This window comes from Petromyzon marinus, chromosome 1 (assembly GCF_048934315.1).
Source record: "Petromyzon marinus isolate PM22_M1 ecotype Great Lakes invasive population chromosome 1, UKy_Petmar_22M1.pri1.0, whole genome shotgun sequence".
NCBI lineage: Eukaryota > Metazoa > Chordata > Hyperoartia > Petromyzontiformes > Petromyzontidae > Petromyzon > Petromyzon marinus.
The window spans coordinates 29,181,765-29,200,644 of NC_133667.1; the positions used below are offsets into that span (position 1 = coordinate 29,181,765).

Consider the following 18,880-nt stretch of genomic DNA (forward strand, 5'->3'; position numbering starts at 1 on the left):
CTTCTTCTATGCCATGACACTCGAGGCGGAATTGTTTGACGCTGCTTCCCCTTGCTGGTAAGTGCTTGTTGATGAAGGCTGAGAGAGGATATAATTCGCCGATGATGTTAGCCGTAGCCGGGAATTTTATTCAGGGTGGCGGGTTAATGACTCCTTGGTACGCTCACCGCTTTGCGAACGCTACTTCTTCTTAAATGCTCCATCTGTGAAGAAAACACAATAATCTTGTGCAATTACCTTTACTCGGCATCCCTTGCAAATGACAATTAAACATCAGCGGGCTCGCGCACTTAGTTAATTACGTATTTGTATATCAAAACTGGAAACCGTGAACTTGGATTGTGAAGGGCAAAAAGGTCTTATAAAAAGCAGTATACTGATACGCCTGACAAAAGCTACGATGCATCTTAACGGGCTCTCGCCTGCTGTAAAAAAAACTCATATTAGTTTTGTGAATTTTGAGACTGAAGGACTTATAAAATACCCACACACACACACTAGTTCTCCCGCACAAAGCTGAAAATGAATCCCAGCGAACTGCTTGCTCCTCAAATGACACCGCATTATACTGTAGTCTATTACATATTTTTTTGTGTGCCCAAGAGCGCTTGAAACACACTTGAATTTTAAAACTTAGCAGATCAAGGTGGAGGGACGGACATAGAAGGAGGGGACGGAAGGTGTGGAGAGGTGGGGTGGATGTGAGGTTGAGTTCGACTCGCGAGAGGAAGAGAGAGAGGAGAGAGCGGTGGGAGGGGGAGGGGAGAGAGAACCAGCTCGTGCATAGTGGGAGAGAGAGGAGGAGGAGGAGAGTGGAGTGGGAGGGAGGGATTGTGAGAGCGAGTGCTACCCCTCTGTGTGAGCCGGGCACACCGCATGTGACGCACGGATTCGGGCTCCCGTGAAGCTGCCGAGCCGCAGTTCGCACGGCGCACACCGGGACCGGTCTCCTGCGCGCCAGCCCACTTCAGAGACGGCGGTGCGCGCATCCTCCTCCTACATTGTGTGTGTGTGGTGTACACGCGCGTGCGCGTGTGTGTGTGTGGTGTACACGCGCGTGCGCGTGTGTGTGTGTGTGTGGTGTACACGCGCGTGCGCGTGTGTGTGTGGTGTACACGCGCGTGCGTGCCTGTGTTTGTGTGTGTTTGTGCCGTGTGTCTACGATATCGCGCGCGTGTGTGTATATATAAACGGATACAAGAGACACTTCGCGCGCTTTGCGTAATTCGGTTAAAGGTCTCGCGTAGCCTTTTGCCGAACAAAAGAGAACAAACGAGTCAAACGACGCACAAATTGACTGCAAACGCGCACGGCGAAAAAAAAAACTAATTTGGATTTACGCAACGTGCTACAGTCGAATACAACGCTTGTACTCTATTCTCAATAACCACTCAACGATTACCGTTAGAGCAGATGTACAATAGAGCGAGAGCAGAGAGAGAGAGAGAGAAAAGTATCAGGCAATAAAATAAGTAACCGGTTAAATAAACCCCCCGCATCGACAGCGGAGCGTGGAAGTTGAACGCGCGCGCGTCGGGAAGAGGGGGGTGGGGGGGGGTCTGCGCTTTGCATTCGTCCGCTGCGCTCTCGGGGGATCGAATGCACGAGCGCCTCTGTGCGTCGTTGTATTCATAGACAGCGGCGACGGCGAGGAGCGCACACGACGCTCGAAACACACAACAGACACACAGACGCACACTGAAACACACACACACGCGCACGCGCGCGCTCTCGCTATCTACACACGCGCAACGCACGCGCGCGCGCGCGCCGCCTTCACGATCGGCGCGCTACCAGCCACGTCTCGCCCCGGCGAGCGCAAAAAAGGAACTTCCATCTTTATCGTTTGAGAAAACAACAACAACAACAAAACACCGGCGGTGGTGAAAGCAAACAAGCAGCATCAGCAGCAGCTGCTTTACCGCAACCACCTCGATCAGAAGCAGCAGTATCAATACCAGCAGCAGCAGCACCATCTATCATCATCATGATGGAGAGCGCGCATCAATCGCTCCTGCTGTCCACGGCCAACGCCAACCACACCACGGCGCCGCAGGCTCCAGCGCCGTCCCCGCTGCCCTCTCTACCACCGCAGATGCCCGCGCACCCTCCCGTCGCAGCCGCGGCTGCCCCGGCGGTCGAGAGCGGCGAGCGACCTCCTCTGCCCTCGCAGCCAGCCCGCCGACCCAGGTGCCCAAGCAGCAGTCGAGGTACAAGCCCAGGGATGGTTGGGGGGGGGGGGGAGAGCAGGCTGCTTGCCTGGCTTGGCTGGGATGGTATTCGTGTTGGGGTTCGATTTGTGGACGTCGTCGTGGGTTGAGGAAGAGGAGGGGACCATGGGGTTGGTGGGGCAGCCCGCCCGCCGGTCGGTCGGCACTCCCAGGTGTCCAGGTAGCAGTGGAGATAGATCCCGGGACGTTGTGGTGGTGGTGATGGAGCACTGTGGGGGAGGCTGGCAGGGTATGAATGTTGGAGTTAGGGTAAGGGACGGGGTGGGGGTTGGAGGTGGAGGAAGGACGCCATGAGGTTGGTCGTACAATAGGGTAGTTAAGGTCAGCAGAACGATGGTTAGTTAGGTCGTATGGCATGTAGAAGTCGAGGAGATGGAATGATTCCCTTCATGTTTGCGGACGGCCTCCTGTGGAGTTGCGCGTGTGTGTGAATGGCTGGAGTTGTTGTTGAGCCCATATTAATTATGATGGCTCAAATTTTTGTATTTTTTAAAATTATGTAACGGCGATGCCCAACTTAGCGAAAATCTCTTCTAAACTCTGCGCATCTGTGTATTTGAGACATCGCTCGGGGTAATACGTGAAATCAAGAATGTGTGCCTGTTGTAATTAAACTGTTACATTTAAAAGAAAAGCAGCTCAAATGAGCTTGGCAATTTGCTCATACAGTGAGCGTATGTTTAAGTGCCTTATACAGTATAATTTGTGTACGCATTAATATGTATTCGTGCTTTAATATTTAAGAATACATGTTGTAAATATGTGTTTATATGCACTTAGAAAAAGTGTGTGTTTAATGGCCGCAGACTTAAATCTACACGTGTGTCCTGTACATACACGCTAATAAGCACGTGGAAGAGTGTATGCCCGTGTACACGACATATACTATATACATTATGCTCTTTGGTTCTTTTGGTAAAGTCACAATTCTTGCATTTCCCTTTGCTATTTGCTTCCAGATCTATCTTGGTTTAAACGAGTCATCTTAATGTTTCTGTCGGCTACTTATAGTGAGAAAATAGACTTTACCGAGCAGTGTATGTGTGTGTCTACGAATGTGTGCCACTGTGCATTACCATCACCATAGGATACAGTGCACAGCTTCAATCAGTCGGGGTGGACACGCCAGGATGTATAAGGTCCATCATTAGGGTCGTCTCATCTCAGCTGTGATAATCTCCACGGTCTCTGCAAACCACATTTGTGTCGTGCACAATGTAATGTGACTGCACTATCCACTCTGTTCGATGAAGACATCTCCAATCTCTCTCGGTCGTGAGTGTTGCTGGACCACACTTCGCCACGCTGGTCAGTGTGATGTCAAAACAACAGACGGAAATATGTAAAAAAGAATACAGCCTCTGTGCATATGCAACCAAAGAAAAAGCCATAATTTCCTAAAGACGTGCACTGTGATTCTCTTAGCTTAGATCAGCATTGAAATACACTTGAGCAAACGTGACCGGCTGACAATGGCAGTGATGGACAAATGTGGACCGGTTTAATCTTCATTTGGGACTCATTATCACAGCAGAGTCACCAAAGCTCACGGCTGCAAAGCCTGCCTCTGGGAGCTATGGACTGTATATAGAGTTTTCAACATCCACACTACGGGACCGATTAGCTTGGATAATGCCAACAATAATCACATCTGTAAATGAAGATAAAACGGCGTTAATTGTGCAGGCTGGAAATTTACAAGTTTCAAACACCGTACAGAAATGTGTAAATGGGCACATTTTGACGATGTTCGAAGACAACAGCACCACATTTCACTTCTTCAGGAAATGATGATTGTTTTTGCAACAACAATTGCACAGAAGCTGTGCACTATATATTTTTTTAGCTTTACACATTCTAGTGTGCTCCTTGAAACCGATGATTTTCCAGCCTGCACTATTCTGTAACTGATGGGTTTTCTCTCGTCGTGAACAGATTTGATTGTCAGCGTGGGTTGGTGAAAAGTCTGGGGAGATGGGGGGGGGGTGTGACGAGGGGGGAGGAGGGGGGTTTGGCGATAGAGGCCAGGTACAGATATCACTCCGCCACTGATGTTAAGCCACCCGTCGGGAATCGAACTCAGTCTCAGAGCGCAGGGTGTGCACGTGCAAATCGAGCAGGCCACGCACATCAAAGACTCAACATTGGCTGTAAAGCATACGACCGGCAATAACCCCCCAAAGAGCAGCGCAACAGAAGCAGCAGCAGCAGCAACAGCAAGGAAAAGAGCGATGCTTTTGCAAGCTGCACCCCACAGGCCAACGGTGACTGCAAATCCCAGCCTTTCCAAAATAACTCAACTGTATATGTTACATAACATTACTGTCCTGTTTGGGGAATAGCGCTTTGGTCCACATGCATGGAAACTGAACTTCCTGCAGTCTCTGTTAAGGCAGACACACCCCGACTTGATGGCTGCATAACCCCCCCCCCTTGCCTCTATGTGTCTGTGGCTATGCTGTTTGTGTGTGTCTGTACAAAGCGTGTGAGTGCGAGTGTATTTTTATGGGGAGCGTGGTGTAACGGTTAGCGCGCTGCGCTACAAACCCAGGTGACCCGAGGTTCCATTCCCGCTCACAGCCAACACCAGTGACAATGATCTGAAACCGGTCCTGGGCCTCCCCTCAAATGAGTAGCTAGCGAGATATGTTTAAAAAAACGTTGCCACTAGGGAGACAAAGGCGGTCGGGCGTAGTGCTGGCGTACCCACCCCCTCGAGTACCGTGCCGGCCTTCATAGGTGCTCGCTAACAGCACTTTCCCCAACGGTCTGTTAAGGCTGTGTGTATGTGTTAAAGCGCTCTCTGCAAACACATATCCGTCCAGAATTACCCAAAGTGCTGCTTTGAACACAAGCAGAGAAACTGAATATCAACTACACACATGAGATCCTTGCCGATAGTTAGGGGTTCGTGTTGGGGGACTTAAAGCAACTAATGGATAGGGATATATGCACCCCGACTGCTATACATGTCGTCTTAGATAGACTGTGCATGTACCTGGCTCTAAGGCTTTGATACTTCACACGGTGCATTCAAAGAGGTGTATGCACATTTAACGCACGAATCCTGAATACTTTAAAAAAAACCCATTCTACGTTCAGCCAGCACGCCACCAAACCTTCCAAATCTCTTCTCGGAGGCAAGTACATGCAAGAATTCTCAGATAATGTGGAAATCCGCAGACTGAATATAGCGTATTCATTACAGTGACGTCACCGTCATTATTATGTAAAGGAGAGGGCGATGCAAGTTGGAGCTGGTGTGAGTGTTATCATCCTGCGTGTGAGTAGGGCGCCCCGTAGCGAGGTGCCTCTGGTTTGCCAGATGAAGCCCAATACAAAGGTTTGGTTGGGGGCAGTGGTGGGGGGAGGGGGATGGTAGCGCTATATAAATAATACAAAGATTTAACCGGCCATATAAGCAACATGCAGTGTAACAATAATAATAATAATAATTTCCATAAACAGATGCGCGGCTGCCAACGGGTGCTGTAATCACTGCTCAGCACGGAATTTGGTGCCACAGTTCGAATGGGCCGAGCCAAACGGCCCCTGCGCTAAAGAAATAATTATCAGGTCGGTGCCAAGGCTTGCTTTAAAAAAAAAAAATTCTTATTTAATTTATGAAATACCGAGCGAGCGAGCGAGAGCGTTGCACCGCTCTCTCTCTCCGCGGCAATTGGCCGGGATGCGCTCTGGCCGGCCCGTGTGCCCAGAGCTGTTCTGCCTGCTTAAGTTTCAAATCACATTTCAGGGGCTGAGTTGACAGTTACATAGGAGCAGAGGCTGAGAAGGCTGTCCTTCTTTTGTAAATAATATCACCGGTTTATAAAACGAGAGAGGGAGAAGAAGAGAAAATAAGTATATATATATATCTCCGGCAATACACGATCCTTCTTCGGAGACGAGAAACAGGCCGGGATGCCTCCTTATTCGAGATATTTGTGCACATATGAAACCAGCTGTCGAGGGGCAGATTTAATTTAACCGCTGCTGCATTTTCAAGTTTTTGCCATTCTTGTGCTGGCTCTGTCTCTTCCGATGTCAATGTGCCCAGATGGTAGCGCAACATGGGTAGAACATGACCTACTGATCCATAAGCAGTCCATCATTCCTGTTTAGCCTGAGCCATGATGGACCCAGAGCCCGCTTTGTAGAGGCTTGCCATTCACCCATGACGTCCTTTGCTGTGACATGCGGTTATTATTGGTACGTTTCCAAATATGAAATCATTGTCCCTGAAGACATGCTTGCAAAAGCTAAAACTCGTGGTGCAGAGTAAAAAATAAATAAAAAAATCACGAGACCGTTGATACTAATGTTTGTACGTTTACATAGACTCTAAAATTGCATTATTGCCATGCATAGATCAAACTAACGGAAGAAAAAAATACTGTCACACGCGTGATTTTTTCATCTTCTTCAATTTGTATGATTTAATCAGGAAAGTCTTGTGGAATATCATGATTTTTTTTCGGTAGGACCCCTGCTCAAGACGTTTCGCAATTCCCCTCTCGGGAATGTTTTTTTGCGCGTGTGGGAGGAAACCAGAGTGCCTGGAGAAAACCACGATGTTTGACTCGGACGAGCGAGCCGAGTTGGAAAGCACACACAATCCTTTCCCACGCACACGCACATTGATCGTGTTGCAAGGGATGGAGACGCCGTCAAAGGGAGAAAATGAGCAGAGCCCTTGCTTTGCAGTACAACCTCCAGCGAAACTTTTTTTTTTTTACGAGCAACGGCGAAGCGGTGCGCATGTGTGCAATACTCCAGTTGTTTTTCATGTTTGTATCCACACACACAGATAGAGTGTAGTAATATCGTGAACAAGCTCACTGTGCGCCTGCAGTATATCAGTTATTGCAGGAGTGCAACAGCCAGTCTGGCACATTTGCCCAAAGTAGTGCTCATTCCTTAGACTCATTATCTAAGTAAATGCATTATTAAACACACAATTACATGGACACAATTGATTAATTTACCATCTTGACCTGCTATCACACTTTTGATAGAATTCTCTGCCGTTTTTTTGATTCTGTGTTTTGCAAGCAGTGTAACTTTGCATGGTGGAACTTGGCTTATTCAAAATCTTCAGTTGTCATTTTATAAACAACTTTATCCCATTATTATATAACGAGCAGGAACCCGCGGAATTTCCGCGAGGAATTTAGCAGTCCCCAATTTACGAAGGGGGTCTGTTCCGAAGACATACACACATACACACACACTGACTTTCACACGGGCACACAAAGATTGCCCGTATAGCCTTAACAGACTGTTGGGGCAAGTGCTGTTAGCGAGCACCTATGAAGGCCGGTACAGCACACAAGTGGGTGGGTGGCCAGCACCACGCCCGACCGCCTTTGTCTCCCCAGTGGCGATGCTTACACACCGCACCAGGTACTCATTTTGAGGCTCAATCGAGCTAGAGGAGGCCCGGCACCGGTTCAGAAAATCGTCACTGGTGTTGGCCGTGAGCGGGAATCTAACTCCGGGTGCCAGGTTCGTAGTGCAGCGTAGCGCTAACTGCTACACCACCACTCCCCACACACGCAAAACATACACGCGCGTGCGCACACACACAAACTCTAAACAAACACACTCAATAATATCAACACGCACACACTCTCAAGACACACACAATCTCAACACACACACACTCTCTCTACACACAATCAACACACACAATCTCAACACACACTCTCTCAACACACACACAATCTAAACACACACTCTTTCAACACACACACTCAACACACACACAATCTAAACACACACACTCAACACACACACACAGTCTCAACACGCACAATCTAAACACACACAGTCTCAACACACACACAGTCTCAACACACACACACAATCTCAATACACACACTCTCTCAACACACACACAATCTCAACACACACACAATCTCAATACACACACTTAACACAAAAAGTCTCAACACACACAATCTCAACAATCTCAACACACACAGTCACAAAACACACACAGTCCCAACACACACACAATCTCAACACGAACACAATCTCAATACAAACACTGTCTCAAAACACACACGATCTCAACACACACACTCAAGACACACACAATCTCAACACACACACTCTCTCAACATACACAATCTCAACACACACACTCAACACACACAATTTCAACACACACACTCTCTCAACACACACACTCTCAACACACACACTCAACACACACACAATCTCAACACACACACTCTCAACACACACAATCTCAACACACAGTCTCAACACACACACATAATCTCAACACACACTCTCTCAACACACACACACACAATCTCAACACAAAAACACACACACTCTCTACACACAGTCAACACACACAATCTCAACACACACACACTCTCTCAACACACAAACAATCTAAGCACACACTCTCTCAACACATACATAATCTCAACACACAAACACACACACTCTCACCACACAGTCAACACACACAATCTCAACACACACACTCAACATACACACACACACAGTCTCAACACGCACAATCTCAACACACTCTCTCAACACACACACTCAACACACAATCTCAACACACACAATCTCAACACACACTCTCAACACACACTCAATCTCAACACCCACACACACAATCTCAACACACACACTCTCTCAACACACACACAATCTCAACACAAACACAATCTCAATACACACACTCTCTCAAAACACACACGATCTCAACACACACACTCAACACACACACAATCTCAACACACACACACTCAACACACACAATCTCAACACAAACACTCAACACACACACAATCTCAACACACACACTCTCTCAACACACACACTCTCAACACACACAATCTCAATACAAAGTCTCAACACACACACAGTCTCAACACACACACAATCTCAACACATTCTCTCAACACACACACAATCTCAATACAAACACTCTCAACACACACAATCTCCACACAAACACTCAACACACACAATCTCAACACACACACAGTCTCAACACACACAATCTCAACACACACAATCTCAACACACAAACACACACACTCTCAACACACAAGCACACTCTCAACACACACACACAATCTCAACACACGCACTCTCTCAACACACAGACAATCTCAATACACACACTATCAACACACACACTCAACACACAATCTCAACCCACACAGTCTCAACACACACACAGTCTCAACACACACTCAATCTCAATACCCACACACACAATCTCAACACACACTCTCTCAACACACACACAATCTCAACATAAACACAATCTCAGTACACACTCTCTCAAAACACACACGATCTCAACACACACACTCAACACACACACAATCTCAACACACACACACACTCTCAACACACACAATCTCAACACACACACTCAACACACATACAATCTCAACAAACGCACTCTCTCAACACACAAACTCTAAACACACACAATCTCAACACACAGTCTCAACACACACACAGTCTCAACACACACACAATCTCAACACACACTCTCTCAACACACACACACAATCTAAACACACAAATACAAACAATCTCAACACATAGACTCTCTCAACACACACACAATCTCAACACACAAACACACAATCTCAACACACACTCTCTCAACACACACACGATCTCAATACACACTCTCAAAACACACACTCAACACAGAAAGTCTCAACACACAATCTCCACACAAACACTCAACACACACACACAGTCTTAACGCGCACAATCTCAACACACACAGTCTCAACAAACACACAGTCTCAACACACACACAATCTCAATACACACACTCTCTCAACACACACACAATCTCAACACACACACAATCTCAATACACACACTCAACACAAAAAGTCTCAACAGACACAACCTCAACACACACACTCAACACACACTCTTTCAACACACACACTCAACACACACAGTCAAGACACACATTTTCTCAACACACACACACAGTCTCAACACACACAATCTCAACACACACACTCAACACACACACATTCTCAACACACACACTCAACACAAACACACAGTCTCAACATACACACTCAACACACACACAGTCTCAACACACACACTCTCAACACACACACAATCTCAATACATACACACTCTCAACACACACAATCTCAACACAAACACTCAACACACAAACACACAATCTCAACACACACTCTCTCAACACACACACTCTCAACAGACACAATCTCAACACACACACTCAACACACATACAGTCTCAACAAACTCACTCTCAACACACACACAATCTCAACACACACACAGTCTTAACACACACACTCAACACAGACACAATCTCAACACACACACAATCTCAACACACACACTCAACACACACACAATCTCAATCTCAACACACGCAATCTCAACACACACACACACTCAACACACACACTCAACACACACACTCAACATACACGCACAATCTCAACACACACAATCGCAACACACAAACACTCAAAACACACACAGTCTCAACACACACAGTCTCACAACACACACACAATCTCAACACAAACACAATCTTAAAACACACACACAGTCTCAACACACACAGTCTCACAACACACACACAATCTCAACACAAACACAATCTTAAAACACACACAATCTCAACACACACAATGTCATCACACACACAATCTCAACACACACACAAACTCAACACACACAATCTCAACACACACACACAATCTCAACAGACAAAGTCTTAACACACACACTCAACACACACATTTTCTCAACACACACACACAGTCTCAACACACACAATCTCAACACACACTCAACACAAACACAGTCTCAACACACACACACACTCAACACAAACACACAGTCTCAACACACACACACTCAACACACACACAGTCTCAACACACACACACTCAACACAAACGCACTCAACACACACATTATCAACACACACACACTTAACACACACAGTCTCAACACACACACACTCTACACACACACACAATCTAAACACACACACTTAAAACACAAACATACATTCTCAACACACACTCAACACACGCACACTTTCAACACACACACACACACTTTCAACACACACACAATCTAACACACGCACACAATCTCAATATCAACAAACACAATCTCAACACACACACAATCTCAACACAAACAATTTCAACACACACACAATCTGAACACACACACTCTTAACACACACACTCAACACACACACTCTCTCAAGACACAAACGTAGTCTCAACACACACACTCAACACACACACATTCTCAACACACACACACTCAACACAAAAACAGTCTCAACATACACACACTAAACAAACACACACACACAGTCTCAACACACACACCCTCAACACAAACACACTCAACACACACTCAACACACACATAACACACACACAATCTAAACACATACACACTTAACACACTCACAATCTCAACACACACTCTCTCAACACACACACTCTCAAGACACACAATCTCAACACACACACTAAACACACATACAGTCTCAAAAAAATCACTCTCAACACACACACAATCTCAACACACACACAGTCTTTACACACACACTCAACACACACACAATCTCAACACACACACACAATCTCAACACACACACTCAACACACACAATCTCAACACACACACAATCTCAATCTCATCATACACAATCTCAACACACACACTCAACACACACACTCAACATACACGCACAATCTCAACACACACAATCTCAACACACAAACACTCAACACACACACAGTCTCAACACACACAGTCTCACCACACACACACAATCTCAACACACACACAATCTTAAAACACACACACTCTCAACACACACGCACACTCTCAACACACACACAATCTCAACACACACAATCTCATCACACACACAATCTCAACACACACACAAACTCAACACACACAATCTCAACACACACACAATCTCAACAGACACAGTCTTAACACACACACTCAACACACACAATCTCAACACACACTCAACACAAACACAGTCTCAACACACACACACACTCAACACAAACACACAGTCTCAACACACACACACACTCAACACACACACACAGTCTCAACACACACACACACTCAACACAAACGCACTCAACACACACATTATCAATACACACACACACTTATCACACACAGTCTCAACACACACACTCTACACACACACAATCTAAACACACACACTTAAAACACACACACTCTCAACACACACACACACAATTTCAACACACACACAATCTATCACACGCACACAATCTCAATCTCAACACACACAATCTCAACACACACACAATCTCAACACAAATAATTTCAACACACACACAATCTGAACACACACACTCTTAACACACACACTCAACACACACACTCTCTCAAGACACAAACGTAATCTCAACACACACACTCAACACACACACAGTCTCAACACACACACACTCAACACAAAAACACAGTCTCAACATACACACACTAAATAAAAACACACACACAGTCTCAACACACACACCCTCAACACAAACACACTCAACACACACTCAACACACACATAACACACACACAATCTAAACACATACACACTTAACACACTCACAGTCTCAACACACACACACACACTCAACACACATGCACACTCAACACACACAATCTAAACACACACACACACTTAACACACACACACACAGTCTCAACACAAACAATCTCAACACACGCACAATCTCAACAAACACACACTCTCAACACACACACAATCTCAACACACACACACACAATCTCAACACACGCACAATCTCATTCTCAACACACACAATCTCAACACACACGCAATCTCAACACACACAATCTCAACACACACAAGCTCAACACACACACAGTCTAAACACACACACTCAACACACACACTCTCTCAAGACACACACACAGTCTCAACACAAACACAATCTCAACACACACTCAACACACACACAGTCTCAACACACACACACACACTCAACACAAACACACAGTCTCAACATACACACAATCTCAACACACACTCAACACACACACACACACACAATCTCAACACACAAACACACACACACTCAACACACAAGCACACTCTCAACACAAACACAATCTCAACACACAAACACACAATCTCAACACACACTCTCTCTCAACGCACATACAATCTCAATACACACACTCTCAACATACACACTCAACACACAATCTCAACCCACACAGTCTCAACACACACACATAGTCTCAACACACACTCAATCTCAACACCAACACACACAATCTCAACACACACACTCTCTCAACACACACACAATCTCAACACAAACACAATCTCAATACACACACTCTCTCAAAACACACACGATCTCAACACACACACTCAACACATACACAATCTCAACACACACACACTCTCAACACACACAATCTCAACACACACACACTCAACACACACACAATCTCAACACACACACTCTCTCAACACACACACTCTCAACACACAATCTCAACACACAGTCTCAACACACACACAGTCTCAACACACACACACAATCTCAACACACACTCTCTCAAGACACACACACAATAGCAACATACAAATACAAAAAATCTCAACACATTCACTCTCTCAACACACACACAATGTTAACACATACACAATCTCAATACACACTCTCAAAATACACACTCAACACAGAAAGTCTTAACACACACAATCTCAACACAAACACTCAACACACACAATCTCAACACACACACAGTCTCAACACACACACAATCTGAACACACACTCTCTCAACACACACACACACAATCTCAACTCACAAACACACACACACATTCAACACACAAGCACACTCTCAAAACACACACAATTTCAACACACACAATCTCAACACACACACTCTTAACACACACACTCAACACACACACTCTCTCAAGACACAAACGTAGTCTCAACACACACACTCAACACACACACAGTCTCAACACACACACACTCAACACAAAAACACAGTATCAACATACACACACTAAATAAACACACACACAGTCTCAACACACACACCCTCAACACAAACACACTCAACACACACTCAACACACACATAACACACACACACACAATCTAAACACATACACACTTAACACACTCACAGTCTCAACACACACACACACACACACTCAACACACACGCACACTCAACACACACACAATCTAAACACACACACTTAACACACACACACACACAGTCTCAACACACACAATCTCAACACACGCACAATCTCAACAAACACACACTCTCAGCATCCACACACAATCTCAACACACACACACACAATCTCAACACACGCACAATCTCATTCTCAACACACACAATCTCAACACACACGCAATCTCAACACACACAATCTCAACACACACAAGCTCAACACACACACAGTCTAAACACACACACTCAACACACACGCTCTCTCAAGACACACACACAGTCTCAACACAAACACAATCTCAACACACACTCAACACACACACAGTCTCAACACACACACACACACTCAACACAAACACACAGTCTCAACATACACACAATCTCAACACACACTCAACACACACACACAATCTCAACATGCAAACACACACACACTCAACACACAAGCACACTCTCAACACAAACACAATCTCAACACACAAACACACAATCTCAACACACACTCTCTCTCAACGCACATACAATCTCAATACACACACTCTCAACACACACACTCAACAAACAATCTCAACCCACACAGTCTCAACACACACACATAGTCTCAACACACACTCAATCTCAACACCAACACACACAATCTCAACACACACACTCTCTCAACACACACACAATCTCAACACAAACACAATCTCAATACACACACTCTCTCAAAACACACACGATCTCAACACACACACTCAACACACACACAATCTCAACACACACACACTCTCAACACACACAATCTCAACACACACACACTCAACACACACACACAATCTCAACACACACACTCTCTCAACACACACACTCTCAACACACAATCTCAACACACAGTCTCAACACACACACAGTCTCAACACACACACAATCTGAACACACACTCTCTCAACACACACACACACAATCTCAACTCACAAACACACACACACACTCAACACACAAGCACACTCTCAAAACACACACAATTTCAACACACACAATCTCAACACACACACAATCTCAATACACACACTCTCAACGCACACACTTAACACAGACAGTCTCAACACACACACACACTCGAAACACACACTCTCTCAACACACACACTCAACACACACACACTCTCAACACACACACACACAATCTCAACACACACACTCTCAACACACAATATCTCAACACACACACTCTCTCAACACACACACACACAATCTCAATACACACACACTCTCAACGCACACACTGAACACAAACACAATCTCAACACACACACTCTTTCAACACACACACTCTCAAAACACACAATCTCAACACACACACAGTCTCAACACACTCTCTCTCAACACATACACAGTCTCAACACACACACTCAACACATACACAATCTCAACACACACACATTCTCAACACACACACACACTCTAACCACACACACACACTCAACACACACAAACACACACAATCTCAACACAATGTCAACATACACACAGCCTCAACACACACACGCTCTCAACACACACATTCTCAACACACACACACGATCTCAACACACACACAATCTCCTTCTCAACACACACAATCTCAACACACACGCAATCTCAACACACACCAGCTCAACACACACAGTCTAAACACACACACTCAACACACACACAGTCTCAACACACACACTCAACACAAACACACAGTCTCAACATACACACAATCTCAACACACACTCAACACACACACACACAATCTCAACACGCAAACACACACACTCAACACACAAGCACACTCTCAACAAACACACAATCTCAACACCAACACACACAATCTCAACACACACACACACACACTCTCTCAACACACACACAATTTCAATACAAACACAATCTCAATACACACACTCTCTCAAAACACACACGATCTCAACACACACACTCAACACACACACAATCTCAACACACACACTCTCAACACACACAATCTTAACACACACACTCAACACACACACACTCTCAACACACAATCTCAACACACAGTCTCAACACACACACAGTCTCAACACAGACACAATCTCAACACACACTCTCTCAAAACACACACACAATATCAACATACAAATAGAAAAAATCTCAACACATACACTTTCTCAACACACACACAATCTCAACACATACACAATCTCAATACACCCTCTCAAAATACACACTCAACACACAGACAATCTCAACACACACACACTCTCAACACACACAATCTCAACACACACACTCAACACACACACAATCTCAACACACACACTCTCTCAACACACACAATCTCAACACACACACAGTCTCAACACACACACAATCTCAACACACACTCTCTCAACACACACACACACACAATCTCAACACGCAAACACACACACTCAACACACAAGCACACTCTCAACAAACACACAATCTCAACACACAAACACACACAATCTCAACACACACTCTCTCTCAACACACACACAATCTCAAAACACACACTCTCAACACACACACATAGTCTCAACACACACTCAATCTCAACACCAACACACACAATCTCAACACACACACACACACTCTCTCAACACACACACAATCTCAATACAAACACAATCTCAATACACACACTCTCTCAAAACACACACGATCTCAACACACACACTCAACACACACACAATCTCAACACACACACTCTCAACACACACAATCTTAACACACACACACAACACACACACACTCTCAACACACATTCTCAACACACAGTCTCAACACACACACAGTCTCAACACAGACACAATCTCAACACACACTCTCTCAAAACACACACACAATATCAACATACAAATAGAAAAAATCTCAACACATACACTTTCTCAACACACACACAATCTCAACACATACACAATCTCAATACACACTCTCAAAATACACACTCAACACACACACAATCTCAACACACACACACTCTCAACACACACAATCTCAACACACACACTCAACACACACACAATCTCAACACACACACTCTCTCAACACACACAATCTCAACACACACACAGTCTCAACACACACACAATCTCAACACACACTCTCTCAACACACACACACACACACAATCTCAACTCACAAACACACACACTCTCAACACACAAGCACACTCTCAAAAAACACACACAATTTCAACACACACAATCTCAACACACACACAATCTCAACACACACACTCTTTCAACACACACGCTCTCAAAACACACAATCTCAACACACACACAGTCTCAACACACTCTCTCTCAACACACGCACAGTCTCAACACACACACTCAACACATACACAACCTCAACACACACACAGTCTCAACACACACACACATTCTAACCACACACACACACTCAACACACACACAATCTCAACACACACTATCTCAACACACACACTCTCTCAACACACACACAATCTCAATACACACACACTCTCAACGCACACACTGAACACAAACACAATCTCAACACACACACTCTTTCAACACACACACTCTCTCAACACACACACAATCTCAATACACACACACTCTCAACGCAAACACTGAACACAAACACAATCTCAACACACACACTCTTTCAACACACACACTCTCAAAACACACAATCTCAACACACACACAGTCTCAACACACACAATCTCAAGACACACACAATCTCAACACACACACACACAATCTCAACACACACAATCTCAACACACACAATCTCAACACACACTCAATCTCAACACACACACAATCTCAACACACACACACTCTCAACACACACAATCTCAACACAAACACTCAACACACACACAATCTCAACACACACACTCTCAACACACACAATCTCAACACACACACACTCAACACACACACAGTCTCAACACACTCTCTCAACACACACACAATCTCAACACACACACTCAACACACACACAGTCTCAACACACACACTCAACAGAAACACACAGTCTCAACATACACACAATCAACACACACACACACAGTCTCAACACACGCACACTCAACACACACACAGTCTCAACACACACACACTCAACACAAACACACTCAACACACACACACTCAACACAAACACACTCAACACACACACACTCAACACACACACACACACTTAACACACACAAACACACACAGTCTCAACACACACAGTCTCAACACACACAATCTCAACACACACACTCTCAACACACACACAATCTCAATACACACACACTCTCAACAACCACAATCTCAACACAAACAATCAATACACACACACAATCTCA

At 44.9% G+C, this 18,880-nt stretch overlaps 1 protein-coding gene across 2 annotated transcripts in view; it reads left to right on the forward strand.

Annotated features, from left to right (window-relative positions):
- The first annotated feature begins 1,087 nt into the window (after positions 1–1,087).
- Positions 1,088–18,880, forward strand: part of LOC116939517 (nuclear receptor ROR-beta-like) — a 188,579-nt gene continuing 170,786 nt past the window's right edge. The window contains exon 1 of one of the 2 annotated variants that reach the window (XM_032947999.2): positions 1,088–2,210. In XM_032947999.2, the coding sequence (XP_032803890.1) occupies positions 1,988–2,210 (223 nt within the window). In that variant the 5' untranslated portion in view covers positions 1,088–1,987. The remainder of the gene's footprint in view (positions 2,211–18,880) is intronic. The other variant, XM_032947989.2, reaches the window with a different exon arrangement.